The following is a 15806-nucleotide window of genomic DNA, read 5'->3' as shown; positions in this document are numbered from 1 at the left end:
ACTGCAACCAGATCGCATGGTATCTCTGTATCATATGACCTGGTGCCAGCAAACACACTGTATTTGTGACCTGAATTTGCGGTGTCATTAAACTACTGACACCTACTGCAAACCACAGTCTGTTTTGAACGCAGTGCAGGAAACACATGGGTTTCCCACACTGTATTCTGGTCTGAACTGGCCCCTAAGGCACACTTAAAGGTAAACAGCCATGCAACAGCCACATTTGCCCACATGGGGATGCACAGGGCACCTCACACAAATTTCAAACTGGGGACAGCGGCTGTGTCCCAATTGATATGAATGAGGCAGGCTACACAGGGATGCACAGAACACCTGTGCGCATTCCCATGTAAGCAATCCCATTTATACCAATTGGGACGCAGTGGCTGCACGGACACGTCTGCTATTCCCAATTTGACATCCGTATGGGTGTGGAACCCTGTGCACAACCATGCAGGTCCCCAAACGCACACAGTGTGAGTTCGGGGACACCCACACAGATATCAAAATGTATATTAAATTGCAGCGTACCAATTTTTTTTTTTTTTTAGATGTGTTGACTGTGTTCCTTTCCTTTTTTATTTAGGAGTTTTTCCTTCATTTCACCTAGTGGTCAAGCCAATGTTTTAATAACACTTTAAGAGGCCCACGAGAACAAAGCCCCTTAACGCAAGTGTTTATACAATGATGCTGAGACAGCACGTCAGCTTCTCTTCTATGACTATAGTAGTGGAAATTTGAAAGGTGGCACGAAATACTTACAACTGATAAAGTATAGTAGTCTTTCCTGCATTATCAAGTCCAACAATGATCACCTTGTGTTCTGTAGAAGAAAAAAAAAAAAAAAAGTAAATTTCTTTTTTGCATAAAAGTGACAAACAAACAGTCTACGAAATACTTCATATAGCACTGTAAACTGAAGCCTGTCCAAGCAGTGGTGTACAATGAATAGTTAAAGGAGACCAGTATCCGTTTAGTATAGTCAAATCAGACAAATGTGGATTCATTCCTATGAATTTATTGGACAATTCTCTGTCCAACGGAATAAACCCAAATGACAGACTCACCGGAAAACACTTTCCTCTATTCCTGTATGAAGGAAAATAAGTATAAGGCCTCATGTACACTGCAGCTGCCAAACGGACGTTTAGGAGCAGTTGGGCATTTTTTTCAACTGCTCCTGAACTCTCCTCTATGTTATCTTATCAGTACATGTACAACACTGGGTCCTTTACAGTCGTTTATAGGCAGTTCAGTTTGGAGGCTTTTTTTTTTTGGAAATGCAAAATAAAGGGTTCAGAAGCTGAGTTTAAAGGCATTTCAAGCGCCAAACGCTCCTAAACGTGGCTAAACGCAAATGCGGCACAACGGATGTTTTAAACGTGGATTACTATCTGTCAAGTTAAATTGTTCAGGAGAGGTTGTAAAAAACATCCCGTCCGTGTACAGGAAGCCAAAAACTATGATGTGAAGAGTTGCCTTCATGATCAAAAGAGAAAGGCTTGATGGTAGAGCTAAATCCTATGCACTTAGTGATTGTAAAGGAAGAAGGTTTTTTTTTTTTTATCTTAATGCATGCATGATTTCCGGGATGCGGTGAATGCTGAGCTCCCAGCATTCACCGCTCGTTCATGGTTTACAGCGAGCAGCGCAGTAAAATTCCGGGTTGCCATCACAACGGGCGTCGTCATCGGAAGTTACCACCCCGTTGTGATGGCAACCAAACATATACTAACAAAGATAACAGACACGCCCTTATCAAGTGACCGGGTTCCAAGATCTCTCTAGATTTTAGCAGGGCAGCGTTCTGCACTGAATCTTGGGAAGCCTGACACTAAGCTCCCATTAGACAGTGCGGCGCTGGGGAAAGGCAATAAACACGCCTACTCCCACGGGAGGGAGAGACAGGAAGTGCCACAATAAAGTATAATATAAAAGGTAAATTACAGCGATAAAAAAAATTTGAGCGGCATTTGAACATCTATGCAATTAACCGAAGGGGGGTAAGATTAAGTTAAAAATTTGAGTGGAACCCCACTTTAAAGTATCATTTTAACATGTCCTACAACTAGAATAAGTCTAGTCATCCTAAACATTAGACCTCTGATCCAATTTACCAGAAAACCTAGGAGACAGCAGATTGACACACAAGGAAATGTTATTTGCAATGCTCCGAAGGCGATGCTCACACCTCACACACAATGCATAATACTGCTGGTTTCATTTTGGTGCAGTTTCTAGAAAGAGAAACCAATTGCACCGAATATGAAACCAGTATATGGAGGCCAAATCTAAGTATTTTGTTATTTCAGCACATTTAGAAAATAACTGCTAACTGGCATGTTTTGGGGGAGCTAATAAGTAAATACTTAATGGCAATTTATTGTGCATACATACAGTGTCACTGTAACCACACGGTTTCTTATTAAATTACACCCATATACTGTAGTGTAGAGCTGCACAATCAATCATTAAATAAATCACGCTCTTGATTCAACCGCCTCACGATCTTAAATCGGCATTTACACGATTCATGTAACAAGTACAGAGCAGTTCTCTGCTCACAGAAAAAAGATACCGGAGGGGAGATTCAGATTAGCGGAAGTTTTATTTTTGGGTGCAGCTTAGTTTTAGAGACTAAGCCTTTTTTCTAACACTTGTTACTTACAAGTTAAATTCTGTATTTTTTGCTAGAAAATTACTTAGAACCCCCAAACATTATATACATTTTTTTTTAGCTGAGACCCTAGAGAATAAAATGCCGGTCACTGGACTATTTTTTGTCACTATTTCGAAAGAAATTTTTTGGAGAAAAAGTACATTTCAATGAATTAAAAACGAAATAAAGTTAGAGCAATTTTTTTGTATAAAGTGAAAGATGTTACACTGAGAATCGTGATCTTTATTCCAAGCAAAAAAAAATTGTGACTCATTTTATCCAGAATTGTGCAGCTCTACTGTTGTGCAGTTACATCTTTCTTCCTTTGTGAGAATGTCATCGTCTACAACTGCAGTACCCTGTAGTCAAGCAAATATCAACTGAAAATAAATCAGACATCGCAATCAGACATTATATTCTATAACACGTGTCAAACGCGTGCGGGTCACTAAGTGACCCACACAGCGATCTCCGGCTGACACCTGTTTTTCTCACTTCCAAGTCTCCCAAGAGTAAACATCTCCCCCTCAGTCCTGCGAGCGGCGCCGGCCTGTGTCAGCGCATTCGTGGCCCGTCTCCAAGAGGACAAGAATAATCTCCCGCTTGCTCTCCTCCTCAGTCCCTTCAGTGGCGCCGGCTTTTTGTGAGCTCCACCACTGACAGCTATGCCGGGCCGGCTATTTTTTTCCATCCAGCGGGATGAATCCTGAGGGCGGGCGTTTGAGGACTTGGAGAGGCAGTGTTGTGCTAACGATTTTGAAGTGATGGTGAAATAAGACATAGGGCAGAACTGAACACTGGTGCTGAACACAGCACAGATCAGACTACTTGGGGGCGGTACTAACTGTAGTCCAATACACAGGAAGGGAGCCACCTATACGGGGAGGTACCAGAGCTGGGCCAGGTAGGAGACAGTACAGATGTGAGGAAGCTGGCGGGGGGGGGAGACGACGACGCTCTGCATCTAGCGCGCCCCTGAACCCGGGACGCTCTGCATCTAGCGCGCCCCTAGAGTAGATACATACATTCTATAACGTCACAACTTCCACCAGATTCCAATTTTGCTTCAACTCTTCCCATAAGCGGTAGATAACCTGAGATGATGGCTCACTAAATCAGCTGTTTTTGAAATGAGGTGACCTAGTAAACCTTCCCTATTAGATCCTGTCGGAGCCTAAGAAGCAGCGACACTTGATCCATCCACTTCCTCCACATTCACTGTACACGAAAATGAATACATTAGTATGAGAAATGTTCCTGATTGTTGGCCCCATGAGAATAGGTCTGGCTAGGATGTCATAATGGGATGGCTGTTGTCTGCACTGTTATAGAGTGATCTTTGTCATCTCTTCCATGCTTAAATCCAAAACAAAAAAAAGGTATTATATTGCAGCTTACCAATCATTAGATGTGATGGCTGCAGTCGTTTTTTTAGGCTTTGGTCCCTTTGAGTTAAAAGCTGGTCAAGCCACTTTTGGCAGCAATGATATCCGGTAGAGGTGCACCAAATAGAAATTTTGGTGCCAAAAATGCAAAATGCACTCAGCCGAAAACAACAGTTTTTAAGAGAATATATTTTTATATAGAATTGTATTATATTCGTCTTTAAATTATCATAAATTTATTGTCGACCATTATTGGCACCTTTTGCGCAAGAACAGTTAAAGAAAAATGCATCCTTTAAATTCTAAGTATGTCTTCAGACTGGTCCGTTGCGCTTCCATTGTGGTGTTAAAATCTTGCTGCATTTTTGGTCAGTTAAAAACTGACCAAAAATAGACCTTCCCGTTGAAATGCATTAAAAACGCAGGAAGAACGCATCAATAACACACCCACGTTAAGTTTTTGATGTGGTTTTTGAGTCACATGACCTGCGAAAAACAAATCATAAGCACAGTAAAATAATGGTAAACTCACCACAAAATCGTGGCAGAACCGTGTGCGTTTTCTGCACTTTCCCTTATCGACAAAATGTCGATATCACCATTTTCCGTGCATCTCTAATATCAAGCAAGCGCTTTCAATAGCTCCTGCATAACGTTCAGAAGGAATTTTTAACCATTGCCCTCTACAAAACTGCTTGAGATTAGACACATTTTTAGGCTGTCTGGTGTGGTCGGCTCTTGAGCTCACTCCACAGCATCTCTATGGGGCTAAGGTCTGGGCTCTGACTGGAACACTCAAATGCTCATTTTCTTTTTCTGAAGCCAGTCTTTGGTGGATTTACTGCAATGCTTAGGGGTCACTGTCCTGCTGCATCACCCAACTTCTAAGCTTCAGCTGGCAATGCAGTCACCCTGACGTAGGATATTTTGATAATCTTGGGAATTCATTTCCCCCTCAATGATGGCAAGTGGCCTAGGCCCTGAGGCAGTGAAGCCCAAGTCATGTTCCCTCCACCATACCTCACCGTTGGGATGATGTTTTGATGTTGGTAAGCTGTGTCCTTTTTGTGCCATACATAGTGCTGAATATGCTTCCTGAATAATGCAATTTTTCTTTCATCAGTCCACAAATCATTTTCCCAGTAGAGTTGTGAGTTACCAAGGTGCTCCTTGGAAAACTTCAGGCGCACAGCAATTTATTCTTGGAGAGCAGCAGCTTGCTCCATGGTGTTCTGCATTTAACATCCTGCCAGTACAAAGACTTACATTAGTAGACTCATGAGCAGGGATGTTTGCCAGTTCCAGTGATGTCAGAGCCTTTAAAGTGATTGTAAGGGTTAGGTTTTTTTTTTGGTTTAAAATAAACATCATACTTACCTCCACTGTGAAGCTGGTTTTGTACAGAGTGGCCCCGAACCTGCTCTTCTGGGGTCCCCCAGCAGCTCCTCCCCACATCAGATAACCCCCTCGGAGAAGCGCTTCTCCGAGGGGGTCATCCTGCGGGCGCGCTCCCGAGTCTAGCATTTGCGTCCATAGACACAAATGCCAACTCGGCCCTGCCTCCCCTCGTCATTGGATTTGATTGACAGCAGCAGGAGCCAATGGCTGCGCTATCACTCTAGCCAATCAGAAAACGACACTGGCTAGAGCTGGTGTGCTCATCCCTGGTGCGAGAAAAAGAGGGTTCAGGTAACTTAAATGGGGGCACTGGGGGGCTGCTGCACTGCAAGAGGTTTTTCACCTCAATGGATAGAATCCATTGAGATGAAAAACCACAGAGGTTTACAACCCCTTTAACTGTTACTCATGGATTCTTTTTTACCTCAGTGAGGATTGTGCCTTGTAAGCCATCTTGGCTGAGAGCCCACTTCTAGGAAGAGTAGCCACAGTACTAAACTGTCTCCACTTAGACGATTTGTCAACTGATAGATGCTGAAACACTGAGATGACTTTGTATCCCTTTCCAGCCTTATGCAGATAAGCTACTCGCGATGATATGTCTTCTGAGAGCTCCTTTTTGCAGTGCATGGTTCACATCAACTGATGCTTCTTATGAACAGCAATATTAAAATGTTTGTGTGTCTTTATAAAAGCAGCTCTAAACCACACCTCCAAACATTCCATTAAACGGACTCAAGTTGAACCACTGACTCCAATTAGCTTTCATTGAATTTGTGTATGGGTTCTTTTTTTCTTCCAGCAGTGTGAAGTTTAATGGGCGTGTTGAAGAAAGACAAGAGATTAGAATGATGTGTGAGATCAGCATAAAGCGAGATAAAACAAAACAAAAAACAAACATGCACACGAGACGCTGTTAAACTCGCGTTCAGAGGCAGTTGGACACTTTTTTCAACTGCCCCTGAACTCATTCAATGTTATCCTATGTGTCCATGTACACAGTCTCATTTTTTGGCATTTAGGCAGTTGCGTTTAACCTCGTTTTTCCAGAAGCAAAAAAATGGGTTCAGACTAGGGGTGCAACGGATCGTCACCGATCCAAACGGTTCAACCTGTTTGGATCGGCACACATGCGCGCCGCTGCCTTGGCCTTAGGAAAGGCCGCGGCTTTGGCCTAGCTCCGGAGCGGCGGCCATCTTGGTAAACCCAGCGGCCGTTTACCACGTGATCACTCCGTCAAATGACGGAGTGATCACTTGTAAACAAACCGGCGTCATGTCATGACGCCGGTTCCTCTCTCCCCTCTGTTTACTGATCTGTACAGTGGAGGGGAGAGATCGGATGGCAGCAGTGCCAATACTCTGCCATACCCTGCCAATATATTACAGTGGGGGAGATTTTTTTTTTTTTGTTGATCCGAAAATGATCCGAACCGTGACTCCTGATCCGAGGAACGTTCCGAACCGTGAGTTTTTAGATCCGTTGCACCCCTAGTTCAGACACAAAAGTTTTCCACGTTTCAGACATCAAATGCGGCTAAACGCCAGTACCGCGTTTAGCCGCGTTTGTGTTTATAAAGGAACCATATTTTTTGGACCAGAAAACACAGAAATATGATAGTAAACTGCAGCAGAGAATGACATTTTGCGACCCAGCTTTGAGGCCCCATATCTCGGGGCCACTTGGTGCTAGGAACCCCCAAATTTGGTGCGCAAACACAGTGGAACTAGCACTATAACATATCCTAGCACCAAGTGTCCCCGAGATATGGGGCCCCAAAGTCGAGTCACAAAATGTCATTCTCTGCTGCAGAAAAGTGCTTGACATTTTGCGACTCAACTTTGGGGCCCCATATTTATGGGCCACTTGGTGCTAGGAACACCAACAGTGGAACACTACAACATATCCAAATTTGGGGTTCCTAGCTCCAAGTGGCCCCGAGATATGGGGCCCTAAAGTCGGGTCGCAAAATGTCTAGCACTTTTCTACAGCAGAGAATGACATTTTGTGACCCGACTTTGGGGCCCCATATCTTGTGCTAGGAACCTCAGCTTTGGATATGTTGTAGTGCGAGTTCCACTGTGTTTGTACACCAAATTTGGGGTTCCTAGCACCAAGTGGCCCCGAGATACGGGGCCCCAAATCTGGGTCACAAAATGTCATTCTCTGCTCTGCAGACGCTTCTAGACGCAAACGCAGTAAAATGCGGCATGCAAACGTGGCTAAACAGGTGTTTCTAAGACGCAAACGCAGTAAAACGCGGCTAAACGGGCGTTTCTAAACGCCAGTTTCAGCTTTTAAAAACACGTGTTCAGCAGAGTTTGCACTGGCGTCTGTGTGCATGAAGCTCTTCTTGGGTCCCCTGCCGACGCTCCAGGCCCCTCCTCTTCTCCAAGTGCTTCCATAGCAAGCCACTTACTAAGGTGGCACTCGCGTATGCTCGCTCCCGAGCCCTGCTCTGTGTCCATAAGAGACAAGGAATGGGGCTTGGCCTCACCCCCTGCTCCCTCCTCACTGGCTATGATTGACAGCAGTGGGAGCCAATGGCTCCCGCTGCTGTCTTTCAGCCAATCAGGAGGCAGAGACCCAGGAGAGCAGCCGTTCATGCACATCGCTGGATTGCAAAACATTGAAGGTTTTTCACCTTCTTGCAGAGAATGCCTTTAGAATCACTTTAAGCACACAGTGTTTGTGTTTGTCTATTGCACCTTACATGAGGATCAGATCACATTTTATGGCAAGTTGCTGAAAAAAAAAAAAAAAAAAAAAAAAAAAACAAAAAAAAAAAAAAAAAAAAAAAAAAAAACCACACAGCAAACATCTCTTTGGATAAGAGGCACACAACACTAACCAGAGATATAATTATTAACTAAAACCGCTATAGAAACAGGAAAATAACTCCTTACATTATATCCAACACATTCAAAAATATAGCACAAGGCATACTACAGTAGAACCACTCATCCTGAATTCCAAATATAACTTCTACCAGATCATTCACTAAGATTCACTCTGGTGCATTTTATGCAGGGTGGATAAAAAAAACAAAAAAAGGTTTTTTTTTTAATTTAAATCGGATTTTATTTTTTTTTATTAAAAAGTAATTTTAATAAAATGCTTTTGGAGTAAAAATCTATCTAAAGATACCGTATTTATCGGCGTATAACACGCACTTTTTTCCCCTGAAAATCAGGGGGAAATCGTGGGTGCGTGTTATACGCCAATTCCTCGCTGATTGTAAGCTTTTCGGCCTCTCTCAGCGGCTTTTAGCTTTTCTCGGCGGCTTTGAAAATGGCGCCGCCGTTCTCGCCCGCCTTCGGCCATTCTCGACGCCTCTCGCAGTCCCACGGGAGCCGCCGAAAGCCAAGTGCATCCGAGAATGGCCGAAAGCCGTCGAGAACGGCGGCGCCATTTTCAAAGCTGCACAGATGCACAGGCTGCAATGGGGGACAAGGCTGCAATGGGGGACAACACTACAGATGGACACTGATGAGGCTGCATTGATGGGCATTTAAATGTAAGTTTTTTTCCTTAAAATGCCCTCCTAAACTTGGGGCGCGTGTTATACGCCGATAAATACGGTAGTTCTCTATTTATGGTACATGAATAATTTAGTTTATTCAGCATGAAATGTAGCTTAGTTATGTAGCATGAGGCTGTATATTCTGGATTATTTACAAAGTTCAGGAATATTCCTTTATCCCATTGTTTTGCAAATCTATGTACACTACAAACTGTATGATTGAATCTGTTCTGATATCGCTGTTTTACTAATCTGACAGCTTATTTTAAATAGGAAACCTTAAATTTTGTTTGCAAATATTAAAGATTCTAACTACCAGCAAGAATAAGTCCTTACATTAAAAGAGCACCTGTCATTTCAGGTCCATCGTGGCAGCACCTGTTAGCAGGCATCCACTCACCTGCTGCAGCCACATCCCTCACCTTGTTGTCACTGCCGTATCACCAACCATCCCATTAAAGTGAATGGGACTGTCGTTGAGTCAACAGCAGTTCAGAGGAGGAGCCGCTGTGGGACAGATATGACAGTTGCTCTTTAAAAATTATGATTTTAATGAAGCCTTTTTACTAGTGATTTAAAGCAACTTGATTTAAATCAAATCCACCCTGATTGCGGCTTTAAAAAATCTTGCTTGCTGCATTTTTGGTCAGTTAACACACCAAAAACACATCTCCCTGTTGAAATGCATTGAAAACACAGCAAGAATGCATCAATAATGCAACCGTGTTACGTTTTTAATGCAGTTTTTGAGTCACATGACCTCTGAATCATCAAAAGCAGCTTTCGGTGCCGTTATTGGCACCTTTTTCCCCAGTGGAAAAGTGCCAGACACCATTTTCTGCAGCCGCAATTTCGGTGCATCTCTAGTTTTTGCCTGGACAGAATCATCGCAGGGTATTTCAGTACCTCATGATCTGGCTGCAGTGCATTTTTACCCACAGTACATTTACTTTGGGTGAGCAGCGTGGGCAGGCTGGATCATGTACATCATCCAGCCTGTTGCAGCAGATCCAGATACCCGGACACTGAAAGCAGCCAGGGAATAATTGTGTCATTGCTATGCGATCACATACTCACAATGTCAAAAAAGCAGCTGTGTTTCCTATAGTATGATTGGCCCACAACTGGACCAATCACAGCACCTTTTGTCATTAGCTGCAGCCAATAACAGATTACTTGTAATCACAGCTGTTATGAATGTAACCTATGCATGATAGTTGAAAACATTTCTGTTACAATGATCATCACTGTAACCGTAATCAAAGTGTTTAAAAAAAAAAAAAAACACATCCTGGTCACCCCCAGAGTAGTAGAGTATTACTATGGTGAAAAGAAAATGGTAAAATAAAAAGTTAATAAAATAAAAAAAATAATAATAAAAAGTTTATATTTTTTAACCACTTCCTGGCCAGCTCCTGTACATATACGGCAGCAGGATGGCTCTCCTGCGCGAATCTGCGTATATGTACAGCGGCTCCTTTAACCGCTTGCCGTCCGGCTCACGCCGATATACGTCAGCAAAAGGGCATGTACAGGCATATTAAGGTACCTGTACATTGCCCTTTAAGAAGCGGCCTTCAGGGGCACGCCTGTCCTGCGAGCTCCGCGAGTGGGATACCTGCGATCTTCTCACGGAGAGGAAGAACGGGGAAATGCTGACGTAAACAAGCATCTTCCTGTTCTGCCTAGTGAGAGGACACTGATCACAGCTCCCTGTAATCGGAAGCGGTGATCAGTGTCGTATCACACATAGCCCATCCCCCCACACAGTTAGAATCACTCCCTAGGACACACTTAACCCCTACAGCACCACCTAGTGGTTAACCCCTTCACCGCCAGTCACATTTACACAGTAATCAAGGCGTTTTTAATCGCACTGATCGCTGTATAAATGTGAATGGTCCCAAAATAGCGCCAAAAGTGTCCGATCTGTCTGCCATAACATCGCAGTAAAAAAAAAAAAATTCATAAAAATGCCATAAATCTTTTTTTTTGTTTATAGCGCAAAAAATAAAAACCGCAAAGGTGATCAAAGAAAGCTCTATTTGTGGGAAAAAAAGGACATCAATTTTGTTTGGGAGCCATGTCGCACGACTGCGCAATTGTCAGTTAAAGCTACACAGGTGCCAAATCGCAAAAAGCGCTCTGGTCTTTTGCCAGCCAAATGGTCCGGGGCTGAAATGGTTAAGAGCCAGAGCAGGCACGTGCTCCACTGCACGGCAGGAGACCCGATGCGCGTGGCTGGCAGGTGCGGTTGCCACTGGCCACCTGCGATCGTGGGCACGAGAGCCAGAACCTCAGACTGATGCTTTCCAAAAAGGGGACAAGTGGGGGGGAGGGGGATATGTACTGTGCTGACATAAGGGCCTCAAAAAATTAGATAGACCGTCAGAGCTGCACAATTAATCGTTATCGCGATCTTGAAAAAAGTATTTCTCGATTCTATGTAGAGAAATCTCTCTGCTCAAGCCGGCAGCCGTCAAAAGAAAGGAAAAAAAAAAAAAAAAAAAAACCACTGGCAGTCTGCCAAGAATCACAACATTCTTTAGCAGTGAAACTTAAGTATAAACATTGTAACAAGTTGTCCTTTAGAGCAAAGGAAAACACTTTGGTGTGAAAATGAGGGGAGTTTAACCACTTAAACCCTAAACCTTTTTCTGACATTTGTTGGTTTCAAGTTAAAATAATTTTTTTTTGCGCTAGAAAAATGACTTAGAACCCCCAAACAATATATTTGAGTAGAGACTCTAGAGAATAAAATGGTGGTTGTTGCAATTCTTTATGTCACACTGTATTTGCGCAGCATTCGTTCAAATGCAATTTTTTTTTTTTTTTTTTGGAAAAAATTACAATTTAATGAATTAAAAAAAAACAAAAAACTAACCAGTAAAGTAGCCCAATTTTATTGTATAATGTGAAAGATTTTACGCTGCGAGAATCGTGATCTTTTTATTCTAAGCAAAAAAAAAAAATTGTGATTCTCATTTCAGCCCGAATTGTGCAGCTCTACCGTCAGTACATCAGGATTGATCAAGTTGCAGACACTATAACTTTTACACAAACCAATATACACTTTTGGGGATTTTATTTTACTACAACAAAGATGCAGCAGAATACATTTTGGCCTAAATGTAAGAAATTTGATTTTTATTGGATATGTTTTATAACAAAGTAGAAAATGTAGTTTTCTTTTTTATCATATAAACAAAAAAAAACCCCAGTGGTGATTAAATACCCCCAAAAGAGAGCTCTATTTGTGGGGACAAAGTTACATACGTTGTGTACAGTGTTGTTGCACGACCGCACAATTATCAGTTCAATTAGAGAACTCGTCATACAACTGCATGGATATTAATAATAAAGTAAAATAAGTGTCAGTCTATTCTATAACCACACGATACAGAAAAACACATAAAAAGCCCCAAAACTGTGATCAGTACTCCCCTATAATATAGTACAGAACGATTATTAGTGCTATCGCTCTCACAGGGACGGGGTATTCTTCTCAGTGGGATCGGGGGGGGGGGGGGGGTAGTCACACACAAGGATTGGGGGGGTGCATTAATGATGGAGGCACTCAGTTTGATGATACTCAGGGGGGGGGTTGGTATTTATAGTGGTACCCGGGGGGGGGGGTTTGTCATACAGGGGAGGGGTGTGGTAGTGATGGTGATACCCTCAGTGGGGGGGGAGGGGTAGTCATACAGATGGGGGGGAGTCGTGATGATGGAGGTACTCTCAGTGGGATGATACACAGAAAGGGGGGGGGTGGTATTTATGGTGGTACCCTCATTTGGGGGAGGGGTAGTCATACACAGGGATGGGGGGGTGTAGTAGTGATGATGGTGGTACTCAGTGGGGGGAGGGGTGGTCATACACAGGGATGGGGGGAGGGGTGTAGTAGTGATGATGGAGGTACCCGGCCGGCTCCCTCACCTTGGTTACAGAAGAAGTTCCACAGCTTGGCAAAGATAAGTCCCATGGCGGCGGACAGCGGCTCTCCCCCTCTCACACACACATGACGAGGCCGGGCTCTGTCACACCTCCAGGGACCGCTCACTTCTCACTCCCAGCCGCCGCCGACTCACCACTCCACCACCGCTGCCTCTTTACAGCCGCGTGCGCGCTCACGCCACGGCTTTACCTCAGCCAGCGTCTGACGTGCGGGTGACACGGTCAGGACGTCACGGCCCTTCCTTCTCCCCGCGGCACCATGTTTCTACCACACACCACCTCGACCAATCATAGGCAGACTTTCCCCACACGCCTACTCCGGAACGATACCATTTGACCGCAGTTACTAGGCTGATGTGAGCCTATTGGCTGTTCGGTGTAAATCGTGAATGCTGATTGGTTAAACTGAACTGTAGTATCATGATCGGATTGCTGATTGGTTTCTCTGAAGTAGCTCTCTCACATCTACTGACTGTCCCTGATTTCAAGGGACTGTCCCTGATTTGGAGCAATGTCCTTCTGTCCCTCATTCCTCCTCATTTGTCCCTCTTTTTGGTCTGATCTATATAGTTGTATATAAAATACACTTTTTATCTATCAAAAAGTGTTTCCCAGTGCTAAACCTTTCATCTGATTTCTAAATTGCTGCATTTCTAAATTCCAAAAGCCAATATAAAGGAATAGTGGTGGTAAAAAAAAGCACTTGTGGGTTTAACAAATCTTGTTTTTTTTTTTACATTTCTCCTTTTCGCTTGCCAACCGGCTCGTGCCAATATACGTCGGCAGAAGGGCACAAACAGGCAGATTAATGTACCTGTACGTTGCCCTTTAAGAAGCAGTTTGCACGCGCCCACCGGCGACCTCTGTGAGTGTAATCGCGGGTCCTGTGGACTCGATGTCCGCGGGGATACCTGCGATCGTCTCACGGAGAGGAAGAACGGGGAAATGCTGATGTAAACAAGCATCTTCCCGTTCTGCCTAGTGACAGGACACTGATCACAGCTCCCTGTAATCAGGAGCAGAGATCAGTGTCATGTCACACATAGCCACGCCCCCCACAGTTAGAATCACTCCCTAGGACACACATAACCCCTTCACTGCCCCCTAGTGGTTAACCCCTTCACTGCCAGTGTCATTTACACAGGAATCAGTGCATTTGTATAGCTTTGATTGCTCTATAAATGACAATGGTCCCAAAAATGTGTCAAAAATGTCCGATGTGTCCGCCATAAAGTTGTAGTCCCAATAAAAAAAAAAAGCAGATCGCCGCCATTACTGGTAAAAAAAAAAATTAAATATAAAAATGCCATAAAATTATCCCCTATTTTGTAGACGCTATAACTTTTGCGCAAACCAATCAATAAACGCTTATTGCGATTTTTTTTTTTACCAAAAATATGTAGAAGAATACGTATCGGCCTAAACTGAGGGAAAAAAATGTTTTTTTATATATTTTTGGGGGATATTTATTAAAGCAAAAAGTAAAAAATAATGTGTTTTTTTCAAAATTGTCTCTATTTTTTTGTTTATAGTGCAAAAAATAAAAACCGCAGAGGTGATCAAATACCACCAAAAGAAAGCTCTATTTGTGGGGAAAAAAGGACGTAAATTTTGTTTGGGAGCCACGTCGCACGACCGCGCAATTGTCAGTTAAAGCGACACGGTGCCGAATCGCAAAAAGTGCTCTGGTCTTTGGCCAGCCAAATGGTCCGGGGCTTAAGTGGTTAAGGAGGCGTGGCAAGAGGTGTGTCCTATGCCTGCATACTTTTGCTGATAGGTGTCCCTCATTCCCATCTCAAAAAGTTGGAAGGTATGCTCTCTGATTGGGAGTTACTGTGGCTGCACGACCCGTTCAGGGGAGGAGTTGTGACTTTGCTTGCCTGGTTAAAGTGGACCTACCCTTAAAGTAGTTGCCCAGTCTCCTGTGAAAAAATTAAAAGTCAGCAGTTACAAAGACAGTAGCTGCTGACTTTTGAAAAACAGAGAGCCCCGTGTCCCCGGATCCAGCCGTGTGCTCACTCGAGCCAGTTTCACCCTGGGGTTGCCACCTGTCCGGGATTCACCCAGACAGTTTGGGTTTTGAATCATGTGTCCAGGTTTCAGATCGTCTGAAACCCGGAAACAATATTCAGACTGGAATGTGGCTCAGAACAGGGCCTGATAGGAGGGTGAGGGGGCACTATGCATGCCACATTACTATTCTCTTTGGAGCGCCCAAAGGTGTCCCAGGTCTGTTACAATCCTTTAGTGTACGCTAAAAATATTTTTTTTTGCTGTGCGCCGCTAAAGTGTTCGGGTTTGGCTTGAAGAAAAAGTGCCAACCCTATTTGACCTGCTGTCTTCTCTCCTCGGTTCCGGCATCTTAAATGTGGGCACCCACCTGTGACAGCATGTGGCTCCACAGCCCACTGAACATGCGAGAGCCGCGCTGCACATTTTGAATGGTCCCGCAGTCTTCAGGAACCTGTCATGTGTCCCAGAAGACTGTGAGGGGGGGGACTTCTACTTTTGATCACCTAGGCGGTCAAAATCGGGTGATTAGTTTGTGCAAACCATGGTATATATACTGGAATTTACACTGCTATAGACGCTCTACTGGTGATGGTGGTGATCAGCAACTTATAGTGGGACCGCATAGCTCCCAACTGTCCCGGATTTTGAGGGACTGTCCCTGATTTGGAGCAATGTCCCTCTGTCCCTCATTCCTCCTCATTTGTCCCTCATTTTGGTCTGATCTAAATAGCTGTATATAAAATGTACTTTTTATCTTTCAAAACGTTTTTCCCCGTGCTAAACCTTTCATCTAATTTCTAAATTGTTGAATTGTTCAATTTTAAAAGCCAATATAAAGGAATATAGTAGTAAAAAAAAAAACACTTGTGGA

General features: G+C 43.7%; 1 protein-coding gene across 1 annotated transcript in view; it reads right to left on the bottom strand.

Annotated features, from left to right (window-relative positions):
- ARL5B (ARF like GTPase 5B) overlaps positions 1 to 13079 on the bottom strand; it is a 28889-nt gene extending 15810 nt beyond the window's left edge. The window contains exons 1-2 of the mRNA XM_073629746.1: positions 12905 to 13079; positions 766 to 826 (exon numbers count right to left, since the gene is read on the bottom strand). Coding sequence (XP_073485847.1) covers positions 766 to 826; positions 12905 to 12950 — 107 coding nt within the window. The 5' untranslated portion in view covers positions 12951 to 13079. The remainder of the gene's footprint in view (positions 1 to 765; positions 827 to 12904) is intronic.
- Between the last annotated feature and the right edge of the window lie 2727 nt (positions 13080 to 15806).

This window comes from Aquarana catesbeiana, linkage group LG05 (genome assembly GCF_042186555.1).
Source record: "Aquarana catesbeiana isolate 2022-GZ linkage group LG05, ASM4218655v1, whole genome shotgun sequence".
NCBI classification, from domain to species: Eukaryota; Metazoa; Chordata; class Amphibia; order Anura; family Ranidae; genus Aquarana; species Aquarana catesbeiana.
The sequence above is the reverse complement of the archived record's forward strand: the minus strand, read 5'-3'. Positions and strand labels throughout refer to the sequence as shown.